The sequence below is a fragment of the Bombina bombina genome, chromosome 1, assembly GCF_027579735.1.
Source record: "Bombina bombina isolate aBomBom1 chromosome 1, aBomBom1.pri, whole genome shotgun sequence".
Lineage (NCBI taxonomy): Eukaryota > Metazoa > Chordata > Amphibia > Anura > Bombinatoridae > Bombina > Bombina bombina.
In genome coordinates this window covers 669,199,819-669,215,149 of record NC_069499.1, presented here as the reverse complement: position 1 = coordinate 669,215,149, position 15,331 = coordinate 669,199,819, and the positions used below count along the sequence as shown (strand labels likewise).

The following is a 15,331-nucleotide window of genomic DNA, read 5'->3' as shown; positions in this document are numbered from 1 at the left end:
CTCAGGGGTAGAGGTTCAGTTATGTTTAAAATGTAATTTTTATTTTAATTATTTAAAAAAAAAAAAAAAAAGTATGTTTAAAAACACAACTAGATTTCTGACATATCTGATTATAAAGTCTGGGCATTGGAATAATTCTTCAAGATCTAAGTCTTAAAGAGAGTTAACACTAAAGTTTGAATATGTTAACTTTACTCCATATATCAGAGCTTTCCAAACTTTTCATGTTGGTGACACACTATTTAGACCTACATCATTTACGACACAGTCATTCAGTTGTACTAGTGTCAGGTATCTGTTCTCTGCTGTATGTCCCTTTAACTCTGTCTGTTAAAAGCTTGTCTCTCCCAGCAGCAGCTGCTAATTAATGCAGTTAGTTGTGGCATTGCTGCAGCTCTCACGCTAAAGAAGCTCTCTTATCGCATCTACAGAGGATTTACAAATACCTTCACTTTTCCTACAAGCTAAACTTATACTTGATTCTCTATCAACAGAGATCTTTTGTTCTAAGGAACTTTCTTGGATTTCTACAGTTTGTTTAAACCGCAACTTAGCATAACTACATTTCCAAAGCCAAGAACAGACATCCTGAGCGTTCCATTACCTCAGTGCTTAACCGGACTTACAATCTTTCAACACTACAGATTCATCCAGTTACGGTAAACAACAAACAAACCGGAAAGAACTGTTCACTTATTCCTATGAGTGTATCCTCCGGAATTGCCAGTATTAAGAACAAGTTTCATACAAACTGAACTAACCTATTTTCAGTCGTCTCCTTCTTTCCGGTAAGATCGGTTGGAAGATTGATATCGCCGGTTCTCAGAAATCTAACTCACACCCCTACTAGTTGCGTCACACTGAGTGACAGGCTTGCTCCTCTCTGCAGTGTAAATCGGTCACGCCTACCTGACGTCACTACAGCATCGAGTGTAACGCTGTGCAAGCAGAGCAAGGCAGATTTCTCTGCAACAAAGTATTACCTTAAGTTGAACTATTCTTCCATCCTATCATCATCAAGACCAGCTCTTCTCATCTACTTCCTTCTGATATAAGATTTACACAGGACTCTCTCCTGTAACCAGTTAGTACTAAACCATATACTTGCTAACACTAAAATCAGCAAATCTTCCTTCTTTCTGCTTCTCCATAAGTCTGCAGTTGTGATTCTGTTTATTGCAGCAATAACATTTACCAAAGACTTTTATTCTTAATAAATTCAAACCTAACATATTAATTAGCCCAAAAAAAGAATATGGATCCAGCAGACTTGCCTACTGTGGTGTACAACTTAACCCAACAAGTAAATCAGCTCACACAGGGCGCCTTAAGGGATCTACAGGTGCAAAATGACAGCTTAAAGGCAATAATGAAAGAAAATACCCCAGAGCCACAGGTTTCTCTCCCTGAAAAATTTACAGGTGACAGGTCAACCTACAGGCAATTTAAGAATGCTTGCCATTTATTATTCTTAATGAGACCTAAGACCTACAACACAGAAAGAATCAAGGTTATGACAGTCATCTCTTTTCTAAGAGGTGAAGCTAGGTCCTGGGCAGATCTACTGTTTGAAAATGATGACCCTATCTTAGGTTCTCTTACAGGGTTCTTTACAGAAATGAGCCTTCTCTATGAAGATACTCAAAAACAGCTCTCTGCTGAAGCCAAGATGCGCTCACTCAGGCAAGGACGTAAGCCTGTTGAAGAATATGTTACTGAGTTCAAATTATATATAGCAGACTCCGAATGGAGTGAGATTGCTCTACGCAACCAGTTCCGGCTGGGCTTGTCTGATTCGCTCAAAGATGAGTTGGCCCGTACACAACTTCCCAGAACCTTGGAAGGTCTCATTAATTTATCAATCCAGATCGACCGTCGCCTTCGTGAGCGACGCGCTGAACGCCAACAGCCAGAGAGCTCATTCAAATACCAACCTCCATACACTGCCTCAGCATCAGCTAAAGAAACTTCAGTCCCTATGGAACTTGGGGTTGTAAAAGGTCCCCTGCAACCCGAAGAAAGGAGCCGTAGGAGACTTAAAAATCTCTGCATGTACTGTGCTTCTCCTGATCATACCGTGAAGGACTGTCCGTTACTCCTACGTCAGAGGAAGTGTAAGTTACAACCTCTTACAAATTGTTTCACAACCAAAGTTATTAATCCAGCTTACTGTACTCTTTCTCTCTCCCTACAGTGGGATTGTCATCAAGTTCGTACTGATGCCATCGTAGACTCAGGAGCATATTCTAGCATTATTGATGTAACACTTATTAAGAAAAATAAAATACCACTTGTGTTGAAAGCAAAACCCGTCTTTGTCAGAGTCATTGATGGTTCACAAGTTATTTCAGGCCCAGTTACTCATCAAACCATCCCTTTGAAAGTAACATCTGGTAGGGGGCACATTGAATATCTTTCTTTCGATGTTTTACCATCTCCTCTATTCCCTGTTATTTTAGGGTTATCTTGGCTCCAACTTCATCAACCAAGCATTCAATGGGGTACACTAAAATTGGATTTCGACTCCTCATTCTGCAAAGCAAATTGTTTACCACAACAGTTCTTATTACAAATATCATCATCTGATATACCACACAAATACTCAGAATTCACCGATGTTTTTAGCAAGAAAGAAGCAGAGGCTCTCCCTCCTCACCGGTTGTATGACTGTCCTATTTAACTTCTTCCAGGCTCCTCCATCTCTGTTGGACACATATACCCTCTGTCACAACCAGAACTTGATTTCTTGAAGACTTACCTTGAGGAGAATCTTAGAAAAGGCTTCATTAGGCCCTCTACCTCACCTGCAGGGGCAGGTATCTTCTTCGTGAAGAATAAAGATGGTTCATTAAGACCAATCATAGATTACCGTCAGTTGAATAAGAGAACGATAAAAAAATAGGTATCCTCTGCCCTTGATTCCAGAGTTGGTAGAACGTCTCAGCAAAGCCAAGATTTATACAAAACTTGATCTCAGAGGCGCCTATAATCTGGTTAGGATCAAAGAAGGGGACGAATGGCTCACAGCTTTCAGGACTCGATACGGACTGTACGAGTACACCGTGATGCCATTCGGGCTCTGTAATGCCCCAGCAACTTTCCAGTACCTAATAAATGATATCATCAGAGATTTACTGGACGTTTGCTTGGTGGTATATCTAGATGATATACTTATTTACTCCGACAACTTGGAGGAACACCAGAAACACGTCAAGCGGGTTCTAGGTCGTTTAAGAACACACCAATTATACGCCAAGCTAGAAAAGTGCATTTTCCATACCTCTGAGATCACATTCCTAGGATACCACATATCTCCATCAGGTGTACGTATGGAAGACAACAAAGTAGCAGCTATTAAGAACTGGCCAACCCCTAACTGCAGGAAGGATGTACAGCGCTTCCTTGGCTTCGCCAACTTCTATCGGAAGTTTATTAAAGGCTTCTCTGGAATCACCAAACCACTTAGTAAACTCACTGGCATTAACACCAACTTCTCATGGGACTCCACAGCTGAAAAGGCTTTCAGTTTTTTAAAAGATTCTTTCTCATCAGCACCAATTCTTTGGTTTCCTAACCCAGATCTGCAGTACATTCTTGAGGTTGATGCCTCAGAATATGCTATCGGTGCCATACTCTCCCAAAGGGAATCAATGTCAAAGCCTTTACATCCTGTTGCCTTTTATTCCCGGTTGATGACACCACCAGAGCTAAACTACCCTATTGGTGAGAAAGAGCTTCTTGTAATCAAGTCAGCATTCGAACACTGGCGGCATTTGTTAGAGGGCACAAAAATTCCCATACTCATTTATACAGACCACCGTAATTTAGAGTATTTACAGTCCAGCAAAACTCTATCTGCAAGACAACTCCGATGGAGTTTATTTTTTACCTGGTTCAATTTCCACATCACGTACAGACCTGGTTCGAAGAATGGGAAGGCTGATGCCTTGACTAGAAATATCAATAAACCTCCTGCCTTAAGTGTTTCACAAAGTATAATATCTCCTGAACATTTCATTGGAATAGTATCCAAACCCCTAGACACTCTACGTGTTGAACAAGAGGAAGACACTTCTCTTTCCAAGGAAAGATTATCCCTAAAAGATGGCCTCTACTATTTTAAACAAAAGCTTTATATTCCTCCATCATTAAGGAGCAAGATGTTACACGACCACCATGATCCACCCTTAGTTGGACATCCTGGTATCCGCAAAACGATTGAATTGTTACGCAGGAACTATTGGTGGCCACATATGGACCAAACAGTAAAGGAATATATAACTTCTTGTTTGATTTGTACAACCTCAAAAAAGGCTTCCTTAAAACCCTATGGATTGCTCAAACCTCTGCCCATTCCACCTAGACCATGGCATACAGTCGGAATGGACTTCATTGTCAATCTTCCCAAATCTAACGGTTGTAACACAGTGCTTGTGATTGTTGATCTATTGACTAAGATGGCTCACTTCCTCCCCTACAAAAAGCTGCCTTCAGCTGCTGAAACCGCTGACCTTTTCCTCACTCAAATAGTTCGCTTACATGGAATCCCATCTGTCATTGTATCTGACAGGGGTTTGCAATTTACCTCGAGATTTTGGAGGCAGCTATGTAAACTTCTACAAATTGATCATAGATACAGCACAGCCTTCCATTCCCAGACCAATGGGCAGACAGAGAGGGTGAATCAATGTCTGGAACAGTATAGTCACTGTTATTGTTCACATCAACAGGATAAATGGTTTCAAAACATCTTCATGGCTGAATATGCATACAACAATTCACAAAACTCTTCCACTACAACCTCTCCTTTCTTTTCTAATTATGGTTTCCATCCTACATTTAAATTCCACCCTCAGGCTGACATCGGCTCTCCTTGCATCAATGATTTAATTACTAACCTATCTGAAATACATCAGTTTGTAAAAAACAGTATGGAATCTGCTCAACTTAAACAGAAACATCAGTATGATACTAGAAGGAAAATACCACCTCCTTATCAGATAGGTGATAACGTTTGGCTTTCTACCAAGAACTTAAAGTTAAAGACTCCATGTAAGAAGTTCTCCAAAACATTCATTGGTCCTTACTTCATTAGTAAGGTTGTTAACGAAAACGCTGTCACTCTAGCTCTACCATCGGATCTTCGTATTCATCCCACATTCCATGTGTCCGTTCTAAAGCCTTACTCTCCTACACGTACTCCTCCGTCCCCTACTCCGTCCAACTTGATTCAAACTGATGAAGAGATTTATGAAATCAACCGCATTCTGGACTCCAGAATTGTTAGGGGTCGTCTTCAATATCTTGTTAGGTGGAAAGGTTACTCCTCTGATGAAGATTCATGGGAGCCTTCTGGGAATCTGCAAGCAGATAGATTAAAATCACGTTTCCATCATGCTAACCCGGATAGACCTGGACCTTTATGCTGCGGTGCAGCTCCTTAGAGGGGGGGACATGTCAGGTATCTGTTCTCTGCTGTATGTCCCTTTAACTCTGTCTGTTAAAAGCTTGTCTCTCCCAGCAGCAGCTGCTAATTAATGCAGTTAGTTGTGGCATTGCTGCAGCTCTCACGCTAAAGAAGCTCTCTTATCGCATCTACAGAGGATTTACAAATACCTTCACTTTTCCTACAAGCTAAACTTATACTTGATTCTCTATCAACAGAGATCTTTTGTTCTAAGGAACTTTCTTGGATTTCTACAGTTTGTTTAAACCGCAACTTAACATAACTACATTTCCAAAGCCAAGAACAGACATCCTGAGCGTTCCATTACCTCAGTGCTTAACCGGACTTACAATCTTTCAACACTACAGATTCATCCAGTTACGGTAAACAACAAACAAACCGGAAAGAACTGTTCACTTATTCCTATGAGTGTATCCTCCGGAATTGCCAGTATTAAGAACAAGTTTCATACAAACTGAACTAACCTATTTTCAGTCGTCTCCTTCTTTCCGGTAAGATCGGTTGGAAGATTGATATCGCCGGTTCTCAGAAATCTAACTCACACCCCTACTAGTTGCGTCACACTGAGTGACAGGCTTGCTCCTCTCTGCAGTGTAAATCGGTCACGCCCACCTGTGACGTCACTACAGCATCGAGTGTAACGCTGTGCAAGCAGAGCAAGGCAGATTTCTCTGCAACAAAGTATTACCTTAAGTTGAACTATTCTTCCATCCTATCATCATCAAGACCAGCTCTTCTCATCTACTTCCTTCTGATATAAGATTTACACAGGACTCTCTCCTGTAACCAGTTAGTACTAAACCATATACTTGCTAACACTAAAATCAGCAAATCTTCCTTCTTTCTGCTTCTCCATAAGTCTGCAGTTGTGATTCTGTTTATTGCAGCAATAACATTTACCAAAGACTTTTATTCTTAATAAATTCAAACCTAACAACTAGCAAACAGGAGGTTAAACTAACTTGTATTTTTAAGCTTCAACTTCCTATCCATATATCAAGAGCAGGAGCAGCAATGCACTTCTGGGAGCTAGCTGCAAAAAAAACCCCAAAAAAACACTTTGACTTCTGACTTCAGCTCAGCGTTTAAGCTGCCGCCCTCAGAACTCTACGAGTCAAACTGACTACTGCCCGCGCTGCAAACACACTGCTATCCCACTCACTGACTACACATGCAGTCACAAGCAGATTGAGGAGACTACACGTGCAGTCAGGGGCCAATGTGCCGCCAAAGCCGCCAATGGGAATAGTTTCAGTTCCCACTGAGCTGCGCCAATAGGTTAAGATGATCTGTGCCACTAGGTATCAATCACGTGTCAACCATGTATATATATATAAATTAAAAAAAAAATTGTGCTGAAGCAGGGACACACTTACACACTGCCGCCGACACACTAATGTGTCACGACACACAGTTTGGAAAGCACTGCCATATATTTATAACTGAATATTAGTACATAATCTCAGAGTGAGAATCGTCTATAATCACACTGTTTAGTATGTCTTGTCTAATAATATGCATGCTTACCTCTGAAAAGATATTTAAAAGAGTTTTAATTTTTTAAAGTGGATGTATGCTGGTCTCAGTATCTATAGGAAGTAATGTATTCTCTCTCTAAATAGTGAGTATTTCTTATAAATAGACTTTGGCCCCCCACTTGGAGATAAATTAATAATCTCATGCGTGGTTAAAAATAATAAGCTTTAATTGTTTGTTCTTTGTTCATCACCTTGATGTGCTTGGGTGCAGACATACAATATCTTTGATATGCAATATATTTTATTGTGACTTATTGTTTGAACATTTATGTTTTCCTCATGGAAAGTATCAGAAGTTTTAAGCACTGCTGTATAGTGCTTGATACTCAGATTATGGTTGTATTTGTTACCCAGTGGGTCAAAAGTGTATACAATGTAACTTAGTAAAATATTATAACGTTATCAGAGTCAGTCTGTTCAATATATCTTAGTGATTATTGCTATATGCAAGCTGTCTTGATTTTTTTAACACTACTGATGTTTAACATATTGCTGCAGCAGTCTCAACGTGTAAACTCAGTGGTGTTATGTTAGAGAAAGTGCTTATGATTCTGCAAATAATGCTTGCAGTTATAGTAATACAGTGTCTGCACTCGTTTTTTTTTTTATATACATTTGTATTTGTATCAAAATATATAAATATAATAGGTTTTGGTATCCTTAAGTAACTCAAGTACTTGTTGCCGATTGCAGATTGTGCATATAATTACTGTATCTGTTTATCTCTAGCAGTAAATGTGACTAGGATCTTTTGTATAACTGGCGTTTGAGAGAGCTTGAAGCCAATCTAGCGGATAAAATAAGTATAAATATGAAGTCCGAATACTGTGATTACGGCCTTTTTTTTTACCCTAATTCACTTTTAAATTATTTTGCTGCCTTGTTACAGTTTTTTGATTACCATAAGTCTCTATACTTAACGTATCTCTTGACGAGGTGCTGCAAAGTTTAGGTATTTACATATTTATGAGCTAGACTAACCACGTTGTATTGACCAGTGCTAGATTATCTATTGATTATTTTCAGGTCAGATTTAGATGCAAGTTAAAAAATAGTAAGGAGTTGAATAAATTCAACACCCTCCCTTAACATGTTTCACCGTCTGAGTTACGGCTTTCACAAAAGGTGACTTGCGCCGGCGTCTGCAGGTGTATATCACCTAAACCCCGCCCTGATCTCCATCTTCGTCCAATCCATGTCATCCTCGTGGTGAGTAACATAGGGTTGTAAGGTTTGCATTGCAGCCAATTAAAGGGACCTTCTGGATACACTATTTTGATAGGTTAAGGATCAATTTATGGTTTGCATCCCTTCAATATAGAGTTTAATCCTCCAGCCAATTCTACAAAAATAATTGTCTTTGTAATTATTGATCACTTTTAGTATTGACTGAATGTGGATTTATTTCTGAATCTATCTATTAACCATTTACTGTATAACCATGATGTGTAAATTTAACCTAACTTGGTTGAATATATTTGTATGATGTGTTATAAACAATAATATTTTCTGTGTGTAGGGATGTTTATTGACTGAATGAGTTATTTTAACTTTACTATCCAGATAGGGCTGTTCTCATTACTTTGTCCCAAATACTGGAGTATCTCTTGGAGGTAGGGTAACTTTGGCTTTGGATACAATAAAGGTAGGAAACAGTAAAGGTAGGCAACAGTAAAGGTAGAAAACAGTAAAGGTAGAAAACAGTAAAGGTAGGCAACAGTAAAGCTATGCAAAAGTAAAGGTAGGAAACAGCAAAGGTAGGAAACAGTAAAGGTAGAAAACAGTAAAGGTAGGCAACAGTAAAGCTATGCAAAAGTAAAGGTAGGAAACAGCAAAGGTAGGAAACAGTAAAGGTAGGCAACAGTAAAGGTAGGAAACAGTAAAGGTAGGAAACAGAAAAGGTAGGCAACAGTAAATGTAGGCAACAGTAAAGGTAGGCAACAGTAAAGGTAGGCAACAGTAAAGCTATGCAAAAGTAAAGGTAGGAAACAGCAAAGGTAGGCAACAGTAAAGGTAGGCAACAGTAAAGCTATGCAAAAGTAAAGGTAGGAAACAGTAAAGGTAGGCAACAGTAAAGGTAGGAAACAGTAAAGGTAGGCCAAAGTAAAGGTAGGAAACAGTGAAGGTAGGCAACAATAAAGGTAGGAAACAGTAGAAGTAGGAACAGTAAAGGTAATCAACAGTAGAGGTAGGCAACAGTAAAGGTAGGAAACAGTAAAGGTAGACAACAATAAAGGTAGGAAACAATAAAATTATGAAAAAATAAAGGTAGGAAACAATCTGATTTCATTAAAACTGTTTCTTTAGATACACCCAGTGCTGCTTGGTGGGGAATAGACATGCCAGCCTTGACATCCTTATTCACAAGAAAACTGCATGAATGATGAGGGCTTCATAGTCGTTAATCTGGTTCTCTTCACAATGCAAACAATTAAAAAGCTGGATTCTAATAACTGTACCTTTTCTCCTTTCGGTCCTTGAAAGTTTAAGCCCATGTTACCCTAAAGAAAAATGGAACATTAGTTGAAAATCAGGTGAAAAAATGTTTTTTTTTATAATTAAGTAGTAAAAGAACTCAACTTACCTTGCCTCCTGGTAATCCAGGTTGCCCTGGTGGTCCCTAAAAATAAAAAAATAATGAATACTTATAATAATAATAATAATAATAATAATAATAATAATAATTAATAAAATATGTAAATGACTTGTGGGCTGTAAAGAGATTGGCTACATTTTATAAACATCTAACCGCAAAACAGATGTCATCTTCTTTAAAGGAAAAGGCTGAAGGATATTAAAATGAGCATTTTCTATACTTTTATCATAATTATTTATGATAACATTGACTATATTAGAAGGATAATGAAGGCTGAGGCTTGTGAGTGTGAAAAATAAAGTTTTAGGTCAGGGTGATATATCATGTAAGAAATCCTAAATATTCTGTTGCCATAGAAACAAAAAGCATTGTAAGAGATATGAACATGATTTACTTAATTGGAAACAATATGCTAAGCATTCGCTAATATATCTGTGAGCAGGTAACACAAGTCAGCTGAAACATTTGGATTATTATTTAATATTACAATACCGGCAATCCGGGAGTTCCTGGACGTCCAGCAAGGCCTTGAGTACCTTGAGGACCAACAGGTCCCTAAAAATGGGGGAAAAAGAAGAGAAAGCACTTAACAACAAACATGATCTAAACAAATTATTCCTGAGTTACCAACACAATGAATCAGATTTATGGATTTACAGGAAATTAACTTCACCAAACAGAAATGCATTAGGAGGCAATTGTGCATTATTCATCATACTAAGTCCTTAACTTGAAAGAGGAAAATGACCCAGCGCTTTTTGCCGCAACATTCTATTTTCTAAGCACTGAATAAACAGAAAGATTGGATAGTATTACACAGTTTTTATCTTGGAGGTACTTACGGGTAAACCTGGAACACCTGGCCGTCCTGAGTCACCTTTTTGTCCTTGCTGTGAGAGAGGAATAAGTTCTCCTGGCTCCCCCTAGATTAAATATGAATAATATTATAATGTTATATCAACTGCAAGGTTGAAGCGGGACACCTAGATGTTATCTCACAATATGTTTCACAAACTTTGTGTATAACTATGGATTATGAAAAAATAAAACTTTACTATATTATTTGCTGAAGCCAATGCCCCAGTATAGTCTGTCTGCTATGGTATATCCTTATAGTTAATTACTTATTTCAGTCATCTACATGATATCACAATAGATTTACTCATTGCTTTCTTGTGAACACTGGTATAGACCAAAAAGGTGCTTCTTAACATGGAATGCTCCTGCAGTAATCGTGGTATTTTTAGATAAATCTTATCATGAGAAAAATACTATAGGCACAAACAATATTCAGCGACTTGCTCCATTACCAGTCCCCACCCACTTTTTTTTTAGGTAGAACAACCATTTAAATGGGGGGGGGGAAAAGTGAATATTGACTTACCTTCAAACCTGGCAATCCAGGAGGTCCCTGTAAGAGAAGCAAATACGTTTTGACACTGCCATTGCTAAAGGCTGAGAGAACTGTTTTCATGTGAAACAGTGTTACTCACACTAATATAAATAAATGTGCATATGGCCTCAGAATAATCAGTAGGACTGGATATGTTCACATGTCTATTTAACTGGAAGAGACTTTATAAGCAGAACGGTGTCATAACTGTGTTTTTGGGAAGTTATAGACAGTGTAGCCAGTGAATGACAAATAGGCCTTATACCACTATATAGGTAATCTAAATACATACAGAGAGAAGTGCACTATATAGGTAATGGTCAGCAGGATTATCAGGATACACTATACAGGTAATGGTCAGCAGGATACACTATACAGTAATGGTCTGCAGGATACACTATGGTAATGGTCAGCAGGATACATTATACAGGTAATGGTCAGCAGGATACACTATACAGTTAATGGTCAGCAGGATACATTATACAGGTAATAGTCAGCCAGATACACTATACAGGTAATAGTCAGCAGGATACACTATACAGGTAATGGTCAGCAGGATACATTATACAGGTAATAGTCAGCCAGATACACTATACAGGTAATGGTCAGCAGGATACACTATACAGGTAATAGTCAGCAGAATACACTATACAGGTAATGGTCAGCAAGATACACTATACAGATAAATATACACTATACAGGTAATGGTCAGCAGCATACATTACACAGCAGTATACACTATACAGGTAATGGTCAGCAGGCTACACTATACAGGTAATGATCAGCAGAATACACTATACAGGTAATGGTCAGCATGATACACTATACAGGTAATGGTCAGTAGCATACACTATAGTCAGAAGGATAAACTATACAGGTAATGGTCAGCAGGATACACTATACAGGTAATGGTCAGCAGCATACACTATAGTCAGAAGGATAAACTTTACAGGTAATGGTCAGCAAGACAATATTAAGAATGACCAGCATTAAATAGGTCACACATACAAATTATATATGTAATCATCAGCAGGAAAAAGATTGAAGCCTGCTATACATGGCAAGTAGCTGGACACTATATATAGAATACAATTCAGAATGGGTAGCAGGAAACACTATGCAGGATGGCCAGGGTCCTCACACATTGTCACACAAGTAGAAAGGGAGGTGTGTGCTACAGAGATGTGACACACCCACCCTGCTGCTCAGCATACCTGTGGGTTCTGGAGACCCAGTGAGTACGGCTTATAAACAGATATCAGTGAATAAGTAGAAACCCTCCAACCCATGAATACTTATTTTTCCTTTTGAATAGAGACCACAACCAGTGTATAGGATTATACATGCTGAGCTGCAACTGATAATACTTTTGCACTAGTTAATAATGAAAGTGAAAGGAAAATAATGTGATACTTAGTACATACCGGGGGTCCTGGTGTACCTGGAAAGCCAGAGCTTCCTGAAAATCCACGGTCTCCCTAAATATTTATAAAAAAAAAGTCTGAGTACATTTGCTTCAGTTCTGACTCCATGGAGAGTAAATTAAATACAAATCCACCTCCCGTTCTGTTTTTGCAGAAAGTGTTCATTCAACATAATATTAATGTCCTTTTCTTATAATTTTTACATATAATCTTAAAGTAAAAGTGCTGTAAGGGACCTTAGTATAGACATGTGTTAGACATGTGGTGCAGAAGAGATACAATCCAATCTGGCCTGGTGTGGCTCAGAGATTACACACAATGGTATATGAGGAATTGCTGAAGTCTGGTTTGCTACAAAGAAGGCAGAACAGTTGTTGAAGGAGAATTTAGGCTTGCCCAGTGTCTGGTGTCACCTATAGCTGGCACAAAAGGGACCAAAAAGGGCCATGATTATCTCGAGACCTAGTTCGACAAATGGATGGAAAAAACCCTGCAGGGGATATGATTTACAGATGGCTTTAAAGGGTGCTGCAGGGGTAATTAGCATTGTAAACATTCTGGTCTGACATTGAGGGATCTTCTCTAGGATTTAGTGTGGATCAAAACCTTCACAATAGGAGCTGCATGGGGAAATGTGGCTAGTGTAGCTCACAATGGCAGTTCCAGAGGGTCCTGGGGATGCTCATTACCCCCATTCATTATTGCAACCCCACAAACTTCAAATGTGCCAGCATCCTAAATATACAGGGCAGTGCATTATTAAATGTCCAGTGCTCAATAAAGGGGGATGTAAAAGAGGGGTAAAGAGAATTAAAAAAATAATAATTATAGCTAGAAGATGAGGTGCCCCAGTTATTAAAGGGACATTCCAGCCAAAATTGAAATCCACATGGATGCATTTCAGTTTTGAATAGAAGCATATGTAATATACATGTATTAGCAAAAATACTTCTAATAAAAGCTATAGCTGCTTCAAAAGTGTATTTAAAGGGATACTAAACCCAAATTCTTTCTTTCATGATTCAGATGCAATTTTAAGTAACTTTCTAATTTACTTCCTATTATCAATTTTTCTTCGTTCTCTTGCTATCTATATTTTAAAAGCAGTAATGTAAAGCTTAGGAGCTGGCCCATTTTAGGTTCAACACCCTGAATAGCGCTTGCTTATTGGTTCTGAACCAAAAATGGGACAGCTCCTAAGTTTTACATTCCTGCATTTTAAATAAAGATAGCAGGAGAACGCAGACAATTTGTTAATAGGAGTAAATTTGAAAGTTGCTTAAAATTGCATGCTCTATCTGAATCATTAGCACTTTCTCAGAGAGCCTAAGGTGCTGTGTGGGTAATTAGGGGTGGGATTTTTTTCAGCTGTTTGGGCCTAGCTAGACTATAAATTTAGCACATTTACTCTGGGATCTTGCTCTTTCAGGGTTGCTGCATTGATTATCTGTTACAGTAATATTGTCTGTTTAAGTATAATAGTTAGCTAACCAACCAAGGTAGTTAGGCAAACAAGGATTTGGCGTAACCAAGGGGAAATATAGTTATTTTATATTTTTAAGTTAAGTTAAACCTTTTAGTAAGTATGTGTGAGAATCTCATTCAGTTTACAGCTTGCCACATGTTTGCATCACTGGAGCAGTCACTTCAGGGATTATATGTTTGTGGCAAATGTGAGCATATTGTCTATTTAGAAACTCATAATGGAGTTCTGGAGGAACGAATTGCAACACTGCATGAAATTCAGACACTTGAAAGGGAAATGGATAGGACTGAGCTGGTTGTTAATGGTTCTAGCAGTGGGAATGGGGAGGATTCAGATGAGGAGACTCCAGGGTGTAGCTGGGTCACAGTTAGAGGGCGAGGTAAAGGTAAGCGGAAGAGACAGGCCAGTTCTGAGCTGGTACACCCCAACAGATTTGCCAGATTAAGTGAAGATGTTGGGGATATCAGTTCAAGGGTGGCAGTGTCAGAGAGGGCTGTGTTGCCTAGTATAGTGAACAGTCCTTTAGTTGTGGAAGAGCAGCATACTATGGTGGGCAGTCCTTCAGACATGGTAGAGGGGCATACTATAGTTAACAGTCCTTCAGTCATGGAAGAGGGGCATACAAGTCAGGGCCTGAGGCAGATGTTGGTGGTAGGAGTCTATTATAAGGAAGGTTAATAGGGTAATTTGTCATCCAGACCCTTTAAATAGAACAGTTTGCTGTCTTCCAGGGGCTCGTGTTAGGCATATTGTGCAGTGTATTGATAGATTGTTAGAGGGATGTGGGTCTGATCCTGCAGTCATGGTACATATTGGTACTAATGAAGGAATCAGCGGGAGATGGAGAGTCCTAAAAAATGACTTCAGGGAGTTAGGTAGCAAGCTTAAAGCAAGGACCTCCAAAGTAATATTTTCTGAGATATTACCAGTGCCGTGTGCTAATTCAATAAGGCAGAAGGAGCTAAGGTCTGTTAATTCATGGTTAAAAACATGGTGTAAAAATGAGGGGTGTGACTTTTTAGAGCACTGGGCTGATTTTTCATTAGGGTACAATTTGTACAGTAAGGATGGATTGCACCTGAATGACATGGGTGCAGGTGTGTTGGGGGAAAGGATGGTAGCAAGTTTAGAGAATCTTTTAAACTAGGCAAAGGGGGGGGGAGGGTCAGTTAGAACACAATAGAATAGAGAGATCAGTCTGTGAATCTGTCAGTCCTTTGATATCTCAAGGAAGATATGACTTAAGAAATGTGACATTAGAAAGTATGGAGGAAAGCACACCAAGTATCAGCAGAAAGCACATGAAAATTAAATGTATGACAACAAACGTAAGAAGCATGACAGGTAAAATGGGGGAGCTGACGCTCTTAGTTGCAGAAGAGGACTGTGATGTTATCAGTATAACTGAAACTTGGTGGGATGATTCA

At 38.9% G+C, this 15,331-nt stretch overlaps 1 protein-coding gene across 1 annotated transcript in view; it reads right to left on the bottom strand.

Annotated features, from left to right (window-relative positions):
- The window catches only part of COL4A5 (collagen type IV alpha 5 chain), a 310,651-nt gene that overhangs the window by 179,690 nt on the left and 115,630 nt on the right, over positions 1-15,331 (bottom strand). The window contains exons 7-12 of the mRNA XM_053699143.1: positions 12,419-12,472; positions 10,986-11,012; positions 10,444-10,524; positions 10,094-10,156; positions 9,590-9,625; positions 9,465-9,506 (exon numbers count right to left, since the gene is read on the bottom strand). Coding sequence (XP_053555118.1) covers positions 9,465-9,506; positions 9,590-9,625; positions 10,094-10,156; positions 10,444-10,524; positions 10,986-11,012; positions 12,419-12,472 — 303 coding nt within the window. The remainder of the gene's footprint in view (positions 1-9,464; positions 9,507-9,589; positions 9,626-10,093; positions 10,157-10,443; positions 10,525-10,985; positions 11,013-12,418; positions 12,473-15,331) is intronic.